Genomic DNA, 20,851 nt, shown 5'->3' with positions numbered 1-20,851 from the left:
TTCCTGCATGGCCTCAATCATTTCCCACCATGTCAGCAGCTCAAGGCTGTGAAGTGACTTGTTGGGAACTTGGCCTGTGGTCTTTTCCTTCTTATGCCACCTATTCAGTTACGTCATGGAGGAGTTTCCAGCAGCCATGCTTGGTGCTGTGCCACTTGCTTCCTTTGCTGTCTGTCTGGGTTTGGAAAGAGCAGCATGGAAATAATTGCTTAAAAAGCAGATGCTGCTTTCTTGTCTTCCATATACAGCATCAAAGATCAGCAAGACACTTGAAGTTATATTCTATTTATTATCCAAGTTTGAAAGAATCTAATGTAAAAGCAGACTTGCTTGAAGTTACATAGTAGGTCTCAGTAATGTTTTTTATCAGGGTGTTCTGAACTGATTTGGGGCCATTGGGCAGACATTGGATTTGCAGTGAAGTGCAGACAGGATTTGTTTCTCATGTGGTTCCTTTCTGAAGTGAAAGGCGTTTCTCTGGTTTTGGGGTACCTGGCACAGCTACTTCAGCTTTGTGCTCTTTTTGCATTGACCGTTTGATCAGTGGTGTGAGGTGTTTGGGAGTAGATTAAGTTGGGTGGTGCTCAGGTTTTTATACACTTTCAAAAGTGTTTACTATTATTGATTTCTTTTTTTCTTTCCTCTAAGGGTTTTAATTAGATTACTTATCAACTAGATGGAAAAACAAACATGGGCAGACGCATACAAGGGAGAGGAGGTATTTGAGCACATGTATTGCACTCTATACACAGTGATCTTATTGGCCTCAGAACTGAGGAGCACATCTGATGTGTTGGTGTTCTGCATGTGTGTTGGTTGGCTTAGTACTAGTCAATGTGTGGCAATGACTGTACTGCTAAGGTGGACTTTTTCTTCATTAAAAACAGGTACAGATAGTATTAATACAGCTACTTCTGAGAAGGTGGTGCATGGGTTGTCCTTGCATCATTCTCACATGTTAGCAGCGCTGCAGTTGATAAACAGAATCATAGATTTGAATTGTTTGAGTTGGAAGGGACCCTTCAGGGCCATCTGGTCCAACTCCCTGCACTGAGCAGGGTCACCCACAGCTCCATCAGTGCTCAGAGCCCATCCAGCCTGACCTTGGGTGTCTGCAGGGTGGTGCCCCATCCCTGGGCAACCTGTAACGAACTGCTTGTGTTGGGTAGGGCAGGTGGGTGCAGGCTTCAGATGCCTCGTAGGTGGTGCCACCACCTAAAACAGAGAAAGAGAGCAGCAGCATTTGCTTGTTATAAGGCAGTTTGTATGTGATGGTAAATGCGAAAGCAAATTTGCATACAAATCAAAATCTCAAGGCTTTCTGTGTGGTTATGGGTCCTGTTATCTGATGCCTTTCAAATGAGGCTTTAGGTCTTCAGTGTAGAAATGCCGGGCAGGATGATCTAGCAGCCTGCTACACAGGCTGGTCATATGCAATTTATGGGTGCACAAGTGTGGTTGTTGACATGTGAATGTATACATTCTAATGAAAGTGTAGGACTCCTTGATGCTGAAAATGTGGATTTGCTATTTGTGGGGCTGCTGTTTCTTAATAGCATATGAATGATCCGTCCTATATAACCCATGTCTGTGCTGCACTCTTTGAGTAGCAGCTCCTGTCTTAATGCTGCTAATATGTCATTATGAATCCCAAAGAACTGGGTTTGCTCAGTAAGTGTATCTAGCCTTGAATTCATCCTGGATGTGATCTTCCTGGATTATTTTAGTTCAGTGCTTGTGGCTATGGTAACAGTTTTAAATGCACAAAACTATTTTTGGGAAACACTTTCAATAATAACAATCAGAAGCAGCAATTATCGCACGGTGACTTCACCCCTCAAATAAACTTAACAATGTAGGCTTCACCCCTGGAAAAACCCATCAGAGTGTTACTAAGCGCTATTAAATTGCCTTAAAAATTAGTAGGAATCCTGCTCTTTGTTCCGCTCTTTATTGCTGAGCGGTGTGGCAGGGTGTTGGCTTTTTTTGTGATGGGATTAAGCTGTCCTGATGAACAGAAACACTGTCATGCTGCACAAAGGCTGTTCTGAAATCTGTAGAATAAATGTCTCCAATAGCGTTGATCCTGTCTACGGTGGCCATAAGCGGGTTCTGATTTTTCTTTTTCCTTAAGGGAGGTAATCAATATGGTCAGAGCTTTCCCTTTGCTTCCTAGAAACCCAATCTGCTTATGCACAACGCGCTGTTAAATTCTCCATTCCATTTTTAATAGCTCGCCTTCTAAACTCCCCGCTGTCGTCAGCCCCGGGAGGTCATGGAGCAGAGCGCGGAGTTGCAGAGTGGTCCCTGATGGACACCTGCGTGCCTGGCTGCCTCCCCACTTCTCCAGGCAATGCGTGAGCTGCGGGGCTGGGGGGGCCGGGGGACGTTCAGGATTAGGTTGTTGATAGCGTCCCTACGAGGACTGCTATTAACAGCACGCTGCTCTCCGCTTCTGTGCTGCGGAAAGCAGAGTGATATTTCTGTTCCCATAGCGTGTTGTAAAATGCATGAGATTTTGCTCGTCCTCCCTGGAAATGAGAATAGGAAAATGAGAGCGTCCTGAAGCAGAAGCTATTAGAAGAGCGTGCAGAAACCTGCAGCGATTTATGCTTTATTTTGTCTTCCTAGCTATGGATTAGAAGGACTGATTTCTGCAATGGGCTTTTTCCATAATGGCTTTCTTGTATTGTTTGGTCAGAGCTTGCACAGGAGGAAAACAGGCTGCTGAATTTAGTCACTGATCTCTATTAGCCGTGGCCTAAGGCTATGCTGAGATTTATATCCCATTTGTATTGTTGCAGCTCAAAAGAAGAATGTTCAGAGGATGACAAGTGTATTCTGAGTAGGTACGTTGTTTCATTTTTATATGAAACCCATTTTTCTGCTTTCATTGGTCAGAAAGGAGGTTAATAGGGAGAGAATACAGTGCTGTGCTGCAGTGTCCCTGTTAAGGTAGAACAATAGCATCAGGAATAGTTCTTTAAAAGAATTAGTTGCTTTTATTAAATAAGGCTGCATTGTGCTGCTGTGCACGGTGCAGTCTTTCTCTTTTTTTATCCATATACTGCAGTCAGTGCTGCCCTAACGAGGTGGCACTATTGTTGAGTTAGAACCATAGAATCATCGTATTGCTTTAGGGGACAGCAGGATTTAAAAGGAGATGCCTTGCAGCCCCGTCTTACAGATTGGAAGCATCGGTTTGAGGGCATTGGCAGAATCATTTCCTTGTTCTTAGCAGCAGCCACTGCTGTGTCAGTAGTGTGTGGAATGGAAGTCCTAGTTGGTAGTCTGTTATGGAAACGCTGTTTACTGTTATTGTAGTACCGTGGTGACAACATGCCATTGAAATGGAAAACGAGCTCTCCTGCTATCTGGAAATTCCCAGTTCCTGTGCTTAAAACATCCAGGTCATCGCCACTTTCTCCAGCATACATGTAAGTGAGAGAAATGAGGATATTAAGGTGGGAATTCTTTCGTGAGACTACCCTGTGGCAAAATACCTTGTTATGTATTGAATGATGTTGGCACCCAGAATTTTACCTTGTTTTGTATGTAGACCCTGAGATTTTTATCCTGGATGTCTCATGATGGATGTTGTGTCGAGTCTTTCCCTCTTTGTTGAAACGTAGAGAAATTGTGCAGATTGAGCCGATATTTGTAATAACGTAAATGTTCTTTTTGAGAAGTTCGTGTGAATTTGTAGAGCTGAATGGAGAAGTTTAAGGTGTGAGGCAGGCTTAATTTGTGGTATATATGCTAATGTTTCCTCCCGATTAAAAACCGAACGTGGAATCACCTGCTCTGTTGTAGTGCACTTCTGTTCGTGTTCCTCTATGCAAGAAATCGTCTTGCCTTGGTCTTTTATCCTTGCAAGCCGTGGCTTTAATACAGATTGAATGCCTTTAATAATTTTAAAAAGTTAAAATAAATGCTTAATAGAGAAATTAGAAATCATTGGTATCTGAATGCTTGTGCAGTCACTCAGTTTGATCGTGTAAAGTAGCTTTACATAAAGGAGTATTTCAATAGCCATGAAAGCAGCGTGCTTTGTTTGCCTTGCCTGATCTTGGCAGAGCTTTTGTTCACCTTTTGCTGCTGCGAGTTCTGTGTTAGAATATACAGGTGGCTTTGTTTCCTTCTGTGAAATAAAGCTGAACGTTGGGCAGAAAACTGCTCGTGCCTTTAAGGAAGCAGCTCTCTCATCATGAGTTGCTTCAAGATGCTGAAGTAACTGTGTAGGTGACTTCTGCATCTGGGAAATCCCTGTGAAAACTGACTTTCTGATAGCATTGCAGCCTGTTAGCTGCAGGATTCGTGCTTCCCAGCTTTTATTTCTTTGCTGCAGCTGCCGTAGGGACGTGCTATAAGAAATGGGTGTTTAGGGCTTCTCTAAATGGTTTTTGCTTGTTGTTGAGCAGTGTGGTGGTCAGCAGCAGACCCAAAGCAGTGTGAGAGGTGTGAGGTTTCCACTGCCGTGGCTGGGAAGGCGAGTGGCTGCAGAGCCAACCTGCCTGCATGGAACCTGAGCAGGGAATGCTTCTGTTTTAGGATGAAATTTCACAGAAAGGCTTAAAGCATTGATGTCACAGAGTACATCCAGTGTGCTTAAGGCTGCCAGAAAATAAGCTATTTCTAATAAATTGTTGCTTACCATAGGTGTTTTTTGATGATTAAATATAAAATACCCTCAGAGTTGTGAGGCTTTGGAACTCATTTCAAGGTAGTAACGTCTTTGGTCCCATCTGATGTGTTTTTAAAACTACAGTACTTGCTAAATGCAAGCAGCATTGGGAATAGCTAGGTCTGATCTGTCTGCAGCTCAAACAGAACGCTTTTGTGTGTTGCCTTTAAGTTGTTAATCTAGCTCTGTGCGTGCTTCAGCTTTTATGATGGGGATCATATAGCTGATTACCTCAATGCGTTGAAAGTATGTGAACAGATTTAGTGATCAGACATAACTATATGATGCTGAGTGTAAGAAATATGTGAGCAGCAGCCTTAATCATTTTCGTGGTGATTCCATGTATCCAAATGCTTATGGAGATGCTTATTCGCTGCCCTGATATCAGCAGGGCTCTCAAATGCAGTCCCCAAATTATCCATGTACTTCATAAGGGAAAAGAAAAAAGAAATGTTACAAAATGGCACCTATTTGATTAGGTAGTAGGTGCAGACTGGCACAGCCAACATTGTGGTTTAGACTTGTCGGTAACATCAGTGTTGGAGTAATCCTTTTCATTGCAGAGATGGTGCTAAATTTACTGAGTGCTTTGTGATACGTTTTTCACCTTCACAGCTGTAGGTTTTCTCCCCCAAGTAATGCTCTGAATATTGGCAAAGGGCTTCTTCCAAGTACGTACTCAGAAGTGACATGTAAAACAGTGCATCTGTTGGTGTAAAATGACTATAAAACCACTGAAGGTGCAGATGAACACTTCTGCATTTGATATTTTGGATCTGGAGTACACAAATCTAAGCTGGAACTTAAGTCCCTTTAATATTAGGCAACTTAACGTTATGGGTTTGTCGTGTGAATTTTATAATGTAAAGCAGGGAGACCTTAAAGGCTTGGGTTTTGTCATCCTTACAATGAAATTCCAATTCTTCAGGCTTTTTCTTGAATTCAAGTTAGCTTTAACTTCAGAAGCTTCATCCTGCTTCTGATTTATAAGTAACTTATCTAGAGAGTAAATCCATTGTTGGGACTCGCAGATTTTTATGAGGTCTGTGTACCTGAACCCTGCCTTAGTTTCCCTGTACTGGAATGCTGAGCTGTGGCTCTTGAGCGTGTTTGGTGCTCAGATGAAGCAGGCATCTCTGTACAAAGTACCCCTGTAAAACAGTTAATTGTCCTGCGAGCTGCACAACTGAAGTCTAACTGCAATTTCTGCTTTAAAAGTTTGTTCCCAAGCTGCAGAATGCGTGCAAAGAGCTTACCTGAGAGAGTCCTCTGCTGCAGGAAACTTGTGTCCAGGTAGTATTTGAAATAAGGGACCTGCTGAAGTTGAGCTAATGGATTTGTAGGCAAGTACATGGATCTGGTGTGGGGAGATCTGCTGTTTGCACTGGGGCTCGGACCGAATTTCAGGCAGCGAAAGGAGAAGCAGCAAATCACTGCTGCTTGGTTTCCCATAGATACAGGTATAGTTGCAGTTTTGAGGACCCTTCCAGAAAGCCCTCACATTATTCAGAGGGAGAAGGATCTCTCTGAAGAGAAACACAGACAACCTGTCTGTTGGTGGGACTGATCACTAATAGCTTGAGATTGCCCCAAGTCCACCAAGAGATCCGGGGATGTTTCATAAGGAAAGTCTGTATTAGAAATGGACGTATATATATATATATATATATGACCAGCATACATAGGTATAATGCGACTAATGATTTGGTGTGAATGTTCACAACATGCAGATAATGTGCAGGTGTGTGTTCTCATGAAGTCCTTTTGCATTTTCTTCTGCAGGGCTTAGAATACACTCAGTTGGTTGAAATGAATGCAAAAGCTCTTACAGCAAGTGTGTGCCTTGCTGGTAGAAGTGTTTGTGTTTGCTGTTGTGTTGGCTCTGCGGGAATGGGCACAGGTATCTCGGTGTTGGTAGAGGCAGGTGAGCAATTCCAGCAAGTAAACCGGAGGGAAGGAAGTAATGAGTGATGCTAAATAGGAAATGTAGGATTTCTCAGAATTACAGGTATTTATTGATGGCTGTGCTTTTAAAAAACAGGTAATTTAAAAACAAAAACCAATAACAAAATGTAGATTGAAGTAAGCAGAAGTTAAGAGCGAAAGCTCTAAATTAGAGCACAACAGTGTGGTTATGTATAGCAGCTTTAAGGTGTAATGAAATATGCTCACAAAACAAGATTGTTCACGATGTCATTCCCTAACGTCATCTCATACATGAGGGACTTTTGGAGAACGTTCTTATTCACAGTAAGGATGTCATTTAGGTTTGATCTCCAGGTTTCTTCCATTCCTACAAGAGGAAAATGTGGGCAACTTTGAAAAACAAAGCACTGTGATACACGCCTACTAATTCAATAGCAACATTTCAATGGCAAAAATAGTAAAAGAAAGATAATTCAATACTAGGAACGAGGATAATGAGAGCCTCTCTAATCCTATTTTGAGCCAAAACATTTTCTGCAAAGCTAGATGATGATTTGAGTGTTCTTTGTCCTCAACATGCCGTGTTTAAAAATAAGTAAAATTGAATTAAAAGAATCTCCCTGCGGAATAATCCGTGTCTAAAATTAGTGCCATCTCTCCTGTTGAGCAGTGATTTGATATTTTTAAATGGGAGCCTTTCTTTGGATGCATTTCCATCAATGACTAATGGTGGGAGAGATAAACAAGTGTGGTGGTCCAAGGATATCTTTTATCAGAGGGTTTGTGACAGTGTAAATCCATCCCGAAACATCTGGTTTTGAAGTGTCTGACTGGATATGCAGTGCAGTAATGGAAGTCGGTGTGCAGAAAAGTAGAATGAGTTCTTAATACTCCGGAGTAATCAGCATTGGTTTTAGCTGCTTATGTAGGTTAATGCTTTTTGTGTTTGTTTTTTTCTAAATCTCTGATTTGCTCTACAGTGAGCTCTTTGAATTTGTGCTATACAGTGATATTCTTAAACAGGGCAAGGTGTGTGTGCATAGGTCAGAGACCAGCTGTATTGATGGGTGGCTTTTGTGACCACGCTGTGTATCTACTACCTCCACTGGGTGTCTGTAGCAAACCTTTCTGCTGGGCTCTTGCCTACAATTGACAGACAGTGCTCCATTCACACCAAAGCACAGGCTCACCTTTAGCAAGGGTTCCACTGGAAGCAATTGCTTCCAGGCTGTCGTGTCAGTCACCCCAAATACTACTTTAAGATGATCTGACAATGCATGCCTGCAATTGAAGAGAGGAGGTAGGGTGTGGAAGAGGTTTGTTTCATAAATAGAAGGTTGCTTTTAGTTCCATGATGTGGACTTCTTGCTTATGCCTGTTAATCTTATTTTTGCCCTTTTAAATAGATATTTCTGGAAGTAATTCTAAGTTTAAAGTGTAAAACTTCATTGAAATAATAATAAACTGGCAAAACAAATGAGAAAGTGGTTGTCATGAGGTATCTTAATGCTACTGATGATTTCCTGGCCAGACCTTCAGAGGTGATTCTATGGCTTAAATGTTCGCAGTCGCCTTCTCCTTCCATGTAATCTTGCAATAATGGCATCATGCTGTGCCATACTAATTCCAGGGAAGTGATTTGTCTTGAACGTATTACTTGACCTATTCAACTAGAATACCACATCTGCCACTTTGTTCTTTTTGCCCTCATTTCAGTTGTTGCGGGGAAAACCTTGTTGTGCAGTCACTTTATACTGGCTGTAGCGTTGCGCACTTGTTTCTGTTGTTTGGATGGGGATAGCTGTGTGTTTCTGTAGAGAGCGCATGGGGAATGCTGGAGTCTTAAAAGTAAAAGTCAGTGTTGTGGTTGAAATCAGTGGGGATTGCAGAGTGACCGTGTGTAGTCAGAGCACTAAAATGGAAGTGCATATTCATAGCTTGGCTGTGTTTAGTCCAGCAGTGATTGAGACTGTTGCAATATCAGCTGTGAAGACGAGTTTTTGTCCTTTATCCTGGAACTGACAAGTGCCCCACAGCTGTAATCTGATTGATGTGCTTACGTTTAAACTCTTAAACAATATGGGGAGGGGGGGGGAGGAGGAAACAATGTACAATTCAACCTTAAAACAAAGCGAACAAAACAACAAACCAACCAAACACAAAAAGCTCCAGTCTTCCCAGGGGGGACACAGTCAAGGAATAATAAAACAGCTCTGAGAAGTGACAGCAAGAGGAATGATGGAAGGACCTAGGCAAAAAGAGCAGGGGTTAATTACCAAGCCATGATGTTGGAATATTGGATATTAATTTGCTGGCCTTTAAGCGCTCAGCTTTATTCTCTGTAGCATATAGGAGAACAACCATTCTGCGACAAAGAACGAGGATGGGTGTAAGTTGTTGCAGGGATATAGTGGAGTATGTTTATTTTTTAATCACCAAAGCTTGAGTGTGCAGGTGCCACTGTAAATATAAATGGGTTTTAGTCCATTAGCCTTGCTTTCAGTCTAAGGAACCATTCTGCTAAGTTAATAATTTCTGTATATATGAAAACTAAATTTAATGACATCAGGCAGAACAGTGCATGCAAAATATTTTCAGTGCTTCCTGTAATGTGTGGGAAGCATTAAGCTGTGCAGACAGAATTAGGGCTTACGTTTCTGATACTTAAGACCAAACATGAAGGGCAGAGAGCAGGATGTGTCAGTGCAGCATAAAATAGGGAGGCTCTGAGCGATGACTGCATTCTGCGGCTTTGAACATCAAGGACATAAAATAGTTCTTTAGACAAACTACAAAGCATGTGCATGTGCTTTGCTTTCTGTTTTTTAATGGTAGGAATCGATGCACTAAGACCAACTTTGGCAAAATGTCATTAGAGAACCACTTGTAATTTAGCATCGTTAAACAATGTCTGCAAATTTAAGCTATAAATGGCTCAATGAACGCAAACCCTTTGTCAAATAGATAAATGTGGATGTTGGTACTAAGGCTCCCAGAGAGACTGCATACTGCGAGGAACAAAAGCTTTATAGCAATGCCTGAGCCAAATATTGCTTTGTTTCTGTGGAAAACATATTTGATTTAACCAGTGGGCTGTAATTATTCAACAAACAGCTTGAGAGCTTGCTTAGTTTTTAGTTGTTGAAGAAATAATTTTGTGGAAAAGGTTTTCAGTGCTTGTGTGCATCCTGGGAGATAAGACCTAAGCAGTGGGTGTTGCTCAGTCCTTTGCTGCTGACTTTGTGGGGCTGAATTTAGCTCTGGCCTTTGGTCCAGCATGGCTTCGTGTCAAGTAACACAGAAACGTTCAAAGTGATGTTGGGATTATCCTGATGTTGGGTTGTCCCCTGTTCTGCTTGATTCCATTGGCACTTGGAACGGCAATGGCAGCTTTCATTGACTGAATGCTCCCCTTGATGTCTGCTGACATCGCATGCTTGTGCCAGAGCACCATGTCAGGGTGATGGTGAGATGTGTTGGAGCCCAATTGGCATTGTTTGACGTACACTTGGTTTTTAAGAAATCAATCAAGCCATTCCCAGTATTTCTATGCTTTTGTCCCAAAGCTCATTAAAAACTTTATTTCTTGAATAGCTTAAGTGGGTTCTCTTGAGCCTGGTGTGCAGAAGGAGCAAGGACCACTGCAGATTGAAGCAATGTTCTCTTGCTGTGTGGCAAGGCTGGGAGCAGGAGCTGCTCACTTCTATGAGTATTTTATATGTAACTGTGCCCAAGTTGCAATTATAGACAGGAATCCACCCACCTCTGCTTACTGCCCTTTCAGCATGCATCCATGAGCTCTCCCTGTCATTCTTTGCTGGGATTGGTGAGTTTGGAGTCCTTTATCCATCTCTTCCAGCACCCTTAGAGCCTACTGAGAGTAATATGCAATTTCTCATGGCTTGTTTTGCTACACAGAGGCTGTCTTTCTTCCCTCATTGTGCAATATTCTGCTATTATAACAATAGAGAGCAACCTGATTTTAAAAGGAGGGTGGAGAATTGAATGCAGGAGCATTTATTTGTTTAATTCAAGAAACAGTAAGCTTTGTACCTTTGCTCCTTGAACGTAGATTTCAAAGAACCCAGGATAGCACTAAACAAATATTGAAGTGTTCAGCTGTTAATGCCCTTCTAACCTATAAAGGTCAGGTATAAAACCTGAGATATTGGAATGTACAAGGTGTGAGAGGTGCTGCACCAACTGCTGTAACTACTATTGCAAATGACAGCCCTAGCAGTGACAGTGTGTTGTTAATTCATGGGGGTGAAGGTTTGCATGTTCTGATTGCAGCAGCCCCTTTCAGCTGAGCAATCTGAAAATGGAGCTTAAAGAAATTATGATAACTGAATAAGTACAGGTGTTCCTTATGTTAGCCTCTATTTCATCCATTATAATTATGGCTTTTAAATATGCATGGCAGGTCATTTTGTGGATTCTTCCAGTGCTGTTCCTGTGTTTCTCCTACTTCCAGGTGTTCAACAGAGGGTACAGAATACAACACCAATTGCCCTGTGCCTTATGCCCTTAAAGCAGTAACAGACTTGGATGTTCTGGTTGGTTTGCTAACCTGTCCAAAAATAACGTGTGCCTTTTGTCCTTCTCTTCTGTCTGAGCTCATGCTAAACGCAAGCTTGCATTGCTTGTGCTATCCTTTGTGATATTTTCTGTTAAGAAATAATTAGCAGCTGATGAAATGGGCTAGTTTTACTGGGTTATGGATACCACTGAGGAATGAAGTTAGAAACTCTTCCTTAGGAACAAGAAAGAGATGAGGTATTGCTGTAGTGAGGGATGAGTGTGAAAGTGTTATATACCAGAATAAAGCTTGTCCTGAGGTTGTGTCATTAGAAGAAGCGGAAGAAATGCAGTGACTGTGTAATTTGTTTCTCTTTGTATACTAAACTGATTTTAGGATTTCTTAATCAAAGTGCTATGAGTTAATTTTATACAATGCTGCCATATCGGTTGTGTTCATTGAGCTCCTCAGTGGCATGTAAATTGTTGGGCAGCTCCTGCATTCATTATTTAGGGAACTGGAACATCTTTTCATAATGGGAAATCAGTAAGGCAGGTGATACATAAGCTTTTTTGGTGGACTGTGCACACAAAGCTAAAAATTACTATATCTGATAGCATAGAAGAGTTTAATTGTATTTCTTAGGCTTCTCATTAATAGATTCATTACTAAAATGCATGTGCAGCTGCATGCACAGCAGCCCTTTACTACTCTGTATCTTTGCCAGATCATGAAGATCTCGATAAGAATGTCCTGGTATGAAATAGAACAAAGTTTGCTTGCTGAATGCCGTGGTATTGGCACATGCCAGAAGTGATGCTGGGGATGCGCTCAGCCCTCATCACTTTGATCCCGTGATTAAGTAGTATTATGGGATTTGAACTTTTTCTGCACTGAGGTGGTGATTAGCAGTGATTGCACAGAGGCAGCGTACTGCACTATGAAGTCATTGTGGCTTCATGGCTGTTTGCAGTAGTTTAAGAGTTTTAATAGTATTTTTTCGTTGCTTAAAATTAGGCGTGGTCATCTATCCAGTTGCTGATTGCAAAACTGGAGTATTCAGATCTTGTTCATCTTGTAAAAGGTGGGAAATTGTACCTTTATGGGGAATAAATGGAGTTAGTGGGCAGTCTAGATCTTATTTCTTTAAAATGGTGAAAAGCAAAGTAATTGTCATTCAAATTGACAGGGACAGTGAAATTAGGCTGTGTAACATCCATACAGTGCATGCTGCTTTGCATATTTTGTTGCTACAAAATTATCAGTTGGAGGATTAACTCGGAGTCATGAGAAAGCAAAGCAGGCCTGGTTACAGTGGCATAGGAAAAGACTTGAAAGAGTTGGCACGAGGTTAAAAAGAAACTCCTGGATGACAGCTTCTTCTGTGATAGCAACTAATTAACCTCCCGTGGCTGTCCCTGAACTGCTGAGAGGCTGCAGCAAGTCAGGATGCTGCTCTGCTTTGCTATTTCAGTGCTTGATGCTGTGTGCTGAACTCCAGCATCCCCTTGTTCTTAACGCTTAAGACTGAAAAACCCATCCAGAGCAATTGTATGCATTGAAAGTGATGTAATATCTACACTTACAGCTACTGGTGGATTTTCAGTAGGTCTTGTTGCAGTGGTAGCTGCCTCCTCCAACTTTTTTAACCCCAATTAAGTATGCTACAGCTGTTCTTCTTGTTTAATGACTTCTATTGATCAGGACAATAGAATTAATTGGAAAATGAATTAGCTTTCTTTTTTGGTAGTATGCTTTATTGTGATATACTGTGGTTGCAATAAAGTACCAATCAATATATTTACATTCATTATGACCTAATTAATTATAGTGCTTAGCAGCCCTATGTTAATGAATATAAATAATGCCTGTGGTGGCAGCATCCGAATGCGACAGATGTACATACAGTGTTTTAATTGGGAATTCAGTCAGATACGAACGATGTTACCTGTGTGTTCTGGGTGTGAATTGTGGAAATATTTCTAAGGATTCACTTTACAGCCCTAAAACTAAAGTTCTACTCTGAGCAGTTTGAAATTTCTTTGAAGGGAAGTTTTAAATTCATCTTGTATGTGAGGCAGGACTTGTTTCTGTTGTTTTCTTTGTTGTTATCACACAGTATGGAAAAGCTCATGCATTTTTACTTTGTCTTACAAAGATGGATTTCTGGCCTTATATGCAGATAAGTGTTAACACTGGTGCAATGCCAGTGACATGCTCCTAATTTCTGGTTGCTCTGGGAGGGTTCTTTCCTCCCCATGGATATCACAGCATTTGAAATTTGAATTCAGTGGATCAGGTCTTGGAGTGCTCCTAGTACTTCAGTGTAGATTGCACCCCCTCTGTTGGCTATGCAGCAGTAACAAGAAGTCACAAGCCTCATTAGGACAAAGCAGTGGAAGTTTTGTCATAGAATTGAAGAATGACCTGGGTTGCAAAGGAGCACAGTGCTCATCCAGTTCCAACCCTGTACTATGTGCAGGGTCACCATCCAGCAGCCCAGGCTGCCCAGAGCCACATCCAGCCTGGCCTTGAATGCCTGCAGGGATGGGGCATCCACAGCCTCCTTGGGCAACCTGTTCCAGTGCGTCACCACCCTCTGAGTGAAACACCTCCTCCTCATATCCAGACTAAACCTCCCCTATCTCAGTCTAAAACCATTCCCCCTTGTCCTATCACTATCATTATTTCACATGAAATGGAAGAAAACAGAATGTATACAAGTTTAGAATAAGGCTTTTAAATCCCCTTTGTAAGACAGCTATTGGATGTGACATTTCTGGGAGGTCTTTCAAGAGCAAATACAGTGACATTCATGCCAGGTGACTCTGTGGTCCCTCTCCACCCATGCTCAGATGTCTCCCATTGTGACTTTATATTCTTTCTCTTAGAAAGGCATCCACACTTAAAGGCTAGATGTCCCTTGGAATTGTTAGCGTTTCCTTGATGAGACTGTAGTCAAGCTTAAAAAAAAAAACAACCAACAAAACACTGTAGAACAGAGTGAATGTAGGTCATGAGCAACTGCTTTGCTGCTGTGTTATGTTGTATGAGTTTATCGTATGGCAAGGAGCTTGGAGAGCACGTCCAATTAAGACACACCTTGTAATATTTCACATCACACTCTGGATTTATGTTACAAATGCAACGATTCTGTTCCAAGCAGGACTGAATTGCTCACTGCAGTGCATCTGCACTGATTCATTTTCTTAGATGTCTCACTACTGGGTTGCTACACTGCAAGTCAAAGCTCTCTCGATGTGCCCTTGTTCCTACAATCTGTTTTGTCTGCATGCATAAAATCTCCCTGTTTCAAACCCATGTGTGCTGTTGAATGGTGAGTTTGTATGGGTATGTTTTTGCATCTGATGTAACCATGGGTTTGAACAGAGCACAGCGGTGCTGTCAGAATAACTCTTAAAGTTTCAGAAACTGCTCTCTATAGGCAATGTACCAAAACATGTTGGGGGGAAGGGGTGGAATAGCTGTTCAAAAAGCCAAACACTTTCAATTGCAGACTCTCATGTCATCTTTACATAGAGATCTCAATCAGAACTGGGGAAAAAGCCCAAATAATTCAAACACGTTCTTGTCACTTAAAGTAATTTCTGAAACTAGCTTGGAGGCCAGTGTTTACCTGCACGTTTAAAAGCTGGGAAATGCTTTGTATGTGAGGTTTGCATCATTTATTTTAAGTTGCTATGAATGTGTGTTGAAACATGGAGTCTTTATTAATAATTAAGCTGCTAATCCACAGACAGGAGAATTTTCTTTGCTAATTAATATTGTGTGTATATGCATTAGGCTGGTATGCATACTAATAGGTAATGTATGAGCTTATAGAATTCATGGGAACTAGTAATGTTTCTGGAGAGGAAATTTATTTATGTTTTATAATAATTACAGGTTAGGGTAATTAGAATCTCATATGCATATCTCTATGTAAATCCAATTTACATCTCAAGATGCAAGTGGAAGGCTGATAATGGAGTGGTAATCCTTAAGAGTTCTACCTAAATTAGCCTTTCCATCTGAATTTGGGCAATAATTGCTTGGAATCGGAGTGTGTGACAACTTCACACAAGCAAATCTTAAATTAAGGTTATGAAGTGGTTGCCTCTAGTAGCAAAGCTCTGAGTATTGTGTCCTGAAGGATTTCTTGTTGTGCTTCTGAAAGTAGCTTACAGCTGAGACTCTACCAGTTATTTGCTGTTATTCATGTGTGAGTGAGCTGATGTATGCCATAAGAAGCAATTCACTGAACGTTAAGTTTACATTTAATGTTAGAGTCTTCTAGCTTTTCTCTGTGATCTGATGCTGTAGTTGATCTTGAGAATTGAATGGGATTCCTGCAAGCATCCTAAAATACTGGGAGGACACATAGAAATAAGTGTGCAAGGCTCTTAATGTGGGGGAGGGGACCAGGATTTATTGCCTGTAAATAAGATTACTGAAATGATGCTATGTAGGTATTTCACTTCCTTAGATTAGCTGACGAGGACTGAAAAAGAATCGATTCTGTTGCCTGCTGGTTTTCTTGACCTATAGCTTCAGTTGTGTTACTTGCCATCCCAGAAGATTGCACTTAATAAAAATAAGAGTTTGATCGTAAGATTTCTCTGTTCTCATCTTCTTAGATCTCTGGTGGAAGAGGAGGATCCTCATATGAAAGTATCTCTTGGTAGCAGCGATATGGGCGTCTCTGCCCATCTGCAGTCTTCAAAGACAGGGACCACAAGATTTTTCACCAGCAATACTCACAGTTCCGTGGTGTTACAGGTAACTGCGTGTTTGTGTCAGTATAGATAAATCCTGGGTATTTTGGATGCTATAAAGAATACCCGTACTCAACAACCTTCTCTGTACCTGTAATTCCTAAGAAGTCTCAATACATGTTGGTGCACTGTGCTGGCAGTGCCTGAGCAAGCATGGCTTGTGATTTCTTTTCCTGCAAGTTAAAGGTTCCAATTTTAGGAATCTTCAGTGTCTCCTCTGTTTTCATAGTCTTGAAGTCTATGCTACAAGCAGACTTCTTAAGCAGACTATGGACCCATGTAATTTTAAAGGTGCAGGCTTTTCTTAAGCTATCTTAACTCAAATTATGTGAGGTGAAGCCAAGACTTCTTTAAGTCTAAAAAGGCAGTCTTTTCCTTCCTGTTAATATGAGAAAAGTGTCTGATGACATGCATGGTTAAAGGGAATCATTTTGTCAAAGCCTCTATTCTGTAGCATGTGAAAGAGGCCGGTGTTTCATAAATCTTCCAGTGTGCCCAGCTGGGTATTTCTGTAGAGGAAAATCTTACTTCAAGGTGCTGCTGCAGACAGCTTCCTTTTCTGTTACAGTTAGCTATTATGAGTAATTTGGAACAGACCAGCTTTCTTCATAGTTTTTGCCTTGTAAACTTTGCTAATAAATTTGATAAGCAATGAACCAGATAACAGCTTTCCTTTCAAGCCTTGGTATTTTATAACCTCTTAATTTGTGGGATACTTGAAGTGGTGTGGAACAGATTTGTAGAGTACTCATGTGTCTGAACTGCAGAGGTCAGAAAAATACAAGTGTCTGCCTTCAAGTACTTGCTGGAATGTATGTTTTCAAAACAAATTCCTTCCTGGAAATAACTTAAAGTGAATAAAGTGATTTTTCTGAAGCACAGGGTACTTTGTATTCTTCAGCCTCTTAAAGAAAAGGTTCGGGTTAAGCTTTCAGTGAATAATTCTCATTGAATGTATTAGATATAATTGCTGTAAAAGGACACCTCAGTGATTTATTTATTTTTTTTTTTACTACTACAATACATATGTAAATGAAATAAAACTAGTATTTCCACAAGGAAAGGTGAAATTAATTCCAGCTCTCCCCTCAAATCAAACAGCTGCTCTGCATTGTGCTTTCCTTGCAGGGTTTTGATCAGCTGCGGGTGGAAGGTTTGCTATGTGATGTGACCCTTGTTCCAGGAGATGGTGATGAGGTGTTTCCTGTCCACAGAGCGATGATGGCTTCTGCAAGTGACTACTTCAAGGCCATGTTCACAGGTGATTTTATTCTGATGTTTGTACAAGTTTGTGAAATCATTCAAATCCTATTGAAACGATCCTATAAACTGAGCTGTGTCTTTCTCAGGAGGAATGAAGGAACAGGACTTGATGTGCATCAAGCTTCACGGTGTCAACAAAATAGGCCTGAAGAAGATCATTGATTTCATTTACACAGCAAAGCTTTCCCTTAACATGGACAACCTTCAGGATACTCTGGAAGCTGCCAGTTTTTTGCAGATATTACCTGTTTTGGATTTCTGTAAGGTGTTTCTTATCTCTGGGGTAAGACTTGCTATTTGTTGTTCACACTTATAACAACCTGTTTATGTTTGAAATCAAAAACAGTGGCATTGTAACAGCTGAATTCTGTTTCACCATTGTTTATACATTGAATTCACAGGATAATTTTTAAACTTTATTGTGGGTTTGTGTGTTGTATTTAGTATGAACGTGATATAAATATTTATCACATTGAAATCCTTCTATTAGTTGCTGTAATTGTAGTAGTAATATTTATTATAGTTTTCAGATTCCTTACTTTATTTCTTAGTTCTTGCCCTCAAATTCTCTGTCCTTCCATTAAAAAAAGCTACTTGCTGAGTTAAACTTGAACAAAAAAAGTAGAGCTGGATGTTGTAGTCAGTTAATATATGTTCTCAAAGCCTTTTTGTTGTTGTGGAGTGATGCTTATTGTAGTAGCAACTGTCATGGAGACCTTTTCATCATTTGTTCTTGTAAACCACTGGACTTGGTGCCTGTCCTTTTAGTAGCCTGTTTAGAGGATATATTTTAGTGCAAAGATGCTACAGAGATGTTTATATGAAAGAGAGCTACCAGTATTTTTTGGGGCTTGTAGCACAGATACTTTGCTGCAGTCAGAGTGGACAAAAAGTTTGCCCTTCAGACTGGCGTGCTGCAGTTGCAATGCAGTGTGATCTTTACAGTTTGGTATTGTTTTATTTAGTGCAGAGATTAAAATCTCAGGGCATGGCCCCAGTGTGGGAGAGACACTGATAACAACTTGTCAGGAACAGCATCTTCTATTTCATATCTGTGCTTTGAGAGTGCTTTGCTTCATTCAGGCTGAACGTCTGAGCATTTCTTGCAGTTTATATTATAAAAAAACAAAACCTCTTTTTTCCTACAAGATGACAGCTGTTAAAGATTCATCTCCTGCAGTGCTCGCCTTCTCATGCAAGTTTTGTCTGGAGTTGTGTCTTTATGGGCAAGAAAAGATATGACAAGAAAATACCCCGTTCTTTTATCTGCATGATAACATGCTGTGTTCTACATGAATTAAAATACTAATTGAATCTCTTGTAATCCATAATAAGAAATTAAGAAACATTGGTTTTCAATGTACAGATTCAAAAATGCTTTCTCTTTCCTGAAAGAGTGTAAACAGGAGGACTCAGAAATGCCACTAAGAGAAACCAATTTCATGAGAGAAGTGTAAGATCCATCTAGGCTCTGTAATGCTATTTTGTGTTTAATCTTGGCATCCTTTCTAGTTACCCAGTTCTCAGAGTTGCCATAATGTTTAATTAATACTCTTCAATGCCATATGATCTATTCCACATTGCTCAGGTTATTTTACCTTCCAAAACGAGGCAGTGTGCCTCTGTAGGGCTTTTATTTCTATAAAGCACCAGGTTGAATTAAGGGCTTGGTGTTTGTAGATCCAAATCAGTAATTTGGAGCAGCCCCCCTTTAATGGGAGCTGTGCCATACCTAATTCTTGGCTTCCAGGGCTTGTTTGCTACTTTCTGCTCTGTTCTGTTTCCACTTTGTTCTTTGGCTCTTCGCACTGTTGGGGCAGGGCAGCTACTGTGAGTTTGCTTTCTTAGGGAAAGAGCTACTTTGATCCTAAATCACATTATTTGAGACATTTTTCTTTGCTTGAATGCTCTTTTTCTGAAGGTTCTTTCATATGCAATGTTGGTATATGAATCTTGCATTATTTTCTTACCTACTTTGTTTTGTACTGATATCGAAGGGGATTTCAGCTCTTTTGGTCCTGTATAAATGTTTCTATATTGATCTGTTTCCAAACCTGTCTTTTAATTTGAGATGATGTAGTGCCATAGGGCTCTTCAACACCTTTCCTCATTTGTCTGCTTGCAGGATGGTCTCAGCTCTGTGGGAGAGAGGGACCTGATGCTGGGGCTGGTTCTGCAAGGCACATACTTCTAATCATTTTGCTCCATATCCAGCTTTGTAGTGTTTTACCATCAAGTTTTTGAGTGCTTGAGAAGTGACTGTTTTAAAGTTCAGAGGAATTAAGTCAGCTGCTTTCTAAAGAAAGTGCTTCAGTGTTAGTTCTTCTTTCCAGGCTATAGCAATATAGTGCTGGGTTGGCATTTTAAAAGTATTTTCTGGAACTTCTGCTCTGTAATGAGCAATTAACAGTGAGTATTGTGACCGAGTGTCTCTGCACAGTAACCAGTGCCCAGGTAAAATAGCATCTACGGGGGATCCTCAGCACCATACGAAGCCATTTTGGTGTTTGCTCACTTATGGCTTTTAGCTGTTTCTGTGTTTATTTTTGCTGTTTAACTGGATAGATTGTACAAACAGTTGCATTCTTTGTCTGATGTTTCCCTTCCTCCCATTCACTTCAGTACGATGACCAGAAGTAGCAGTTCCTTCTGTTTCTTGATGAGCTCCTGATTGACTGACTCCTGCAGAGAACAATTTCTGCACCTCTCATAAGTATCATAGCTTAAGTCACACTTTTTTCTTTGAAAATAAGCAAGTAATTTATTCAGATACCTTTATTATAACTTAACCTGTCCAATTTTGTATGTACATGTGAGTAGCTATTGCATTTTGTACTGAAAGATTTTGACTCAGATTTCTTTGCAATATACCACTGCAGTATATTATCGTAGACCAGGGTGAAGCTCATAATGGTACTTCTGGTCAGGAAAATAAACTTGAAGGAAATACTAAATGTGGTACCCAGATTTGAGTGGTAGGTTTAGTGGATAATAAGCCAAAAAAAGTTCATAATTTCACAAGTGTAATGGAGAGGATGTGCAAATGCAGTGCAAAAAAACATCCCCAATTCCTATCCAGTGCCATTAGGTTAATTAAAGCAGAATAGCATAGATTTTTGAGAAGTCAGGGAGCGCTGGAAACTGCTGATGTGATATTCCTGTCATTAACAGTGTGTGATATGTCAATAAATTTCTCAAGTTCCAGGAATATATTCAATCGTGTAGATGTCCCGTGTAACTTAGCTGTGGTACATCAAATAGGATGCAGCACTGGGACTAGCCTGGGATAGTCTTGCGTGTTGAGCACTTGATAACTGATATGCATTCTGCAGTGTATGTAAATACTTCATTGCTACCTTAATGCCTGATACCAATGCTATGCAATTCTGTCCCCTTTTTTGCTTGATCTTCCTCCTTCAAGCATGTTATTTATGTATAAACAATAATGTTTCTACTTACCTTGACATGGAGAAAATGCTGTCTCTTTAGTTGGATGCCAGTAGGTGTTTTGTGAAGTGTTTAAATGCCATAATGTTACAGGAGGAGTTAAAAGTTGTGCTGTAGTTTGTAATCGGTTTGCTAAGGGCTTATTTGTCTATTGTTTTATTTTTATTATTGATCTCGAATGGAATTGAGAGTGTGTCCAGTTTCATTTGCTTAATTTACAGTACGCTGTTACTTCTA

At 40.5% G+C, this 20,851-nt stretch overlaps 1 protein-coding gene across 5 annotated transcripts in view; it reads left to right on the top strand.

Moving 5' to 3' along the window:
- KLHL13 (kelch like family member 13) overlaps window positions 1-20,851 on the top strand; it is a 64,211-nt gene that overhangs the window by 31,427 nt on the left and 11,933 nt on the right. For 2 of the 5 annotated variants that reach the window (XM_015860179.2, XM_032444218.1), the window contains 3 exons: window positions 15,767-15,908; window positions 17,033-17,165; window positions 17,254-17,450. In XM_015860179.2, the coding sequence (XP_015715665.1) occupies window positions 15,767-15,908; window positions 17,033-17,165; window positions 17,254-17,450 (472 nt within the window). Of the gene's footprint in view, window positions 1-2,428; window positions 2,850-3,084; window positions 3,438-15,766; window positions 15,909-17,032; window positions 17,166-17,253; window positions 17,451-20,851 lie in introns of those variants that run through there. The other 3 variants (XM_015860177.2, XM_015860178.2, XM_015860176.2) reach the window with 3 other exon arrangements.

Source organism: Coturnix japonica, chromosome 4 (genome assembly GCF_001577835.2).
Source record: "Coturnix japonica isolate 7356 chromosome 4, Coturnix japonica 2.1, whole genome shotgun sequence".
Taxonomy (NCBI): domain Eukaryota; kingdom Metazoa; phylum Chordata; class Aves; order Galliformes; family Phasianidae; genus Coturnix; species Coturnix japonica.
The sequence above is the reverse complement of the archived record's forward strand: the minus strand, read 5'-3'. Positions and strand labels throughout refer to the sequence as shown.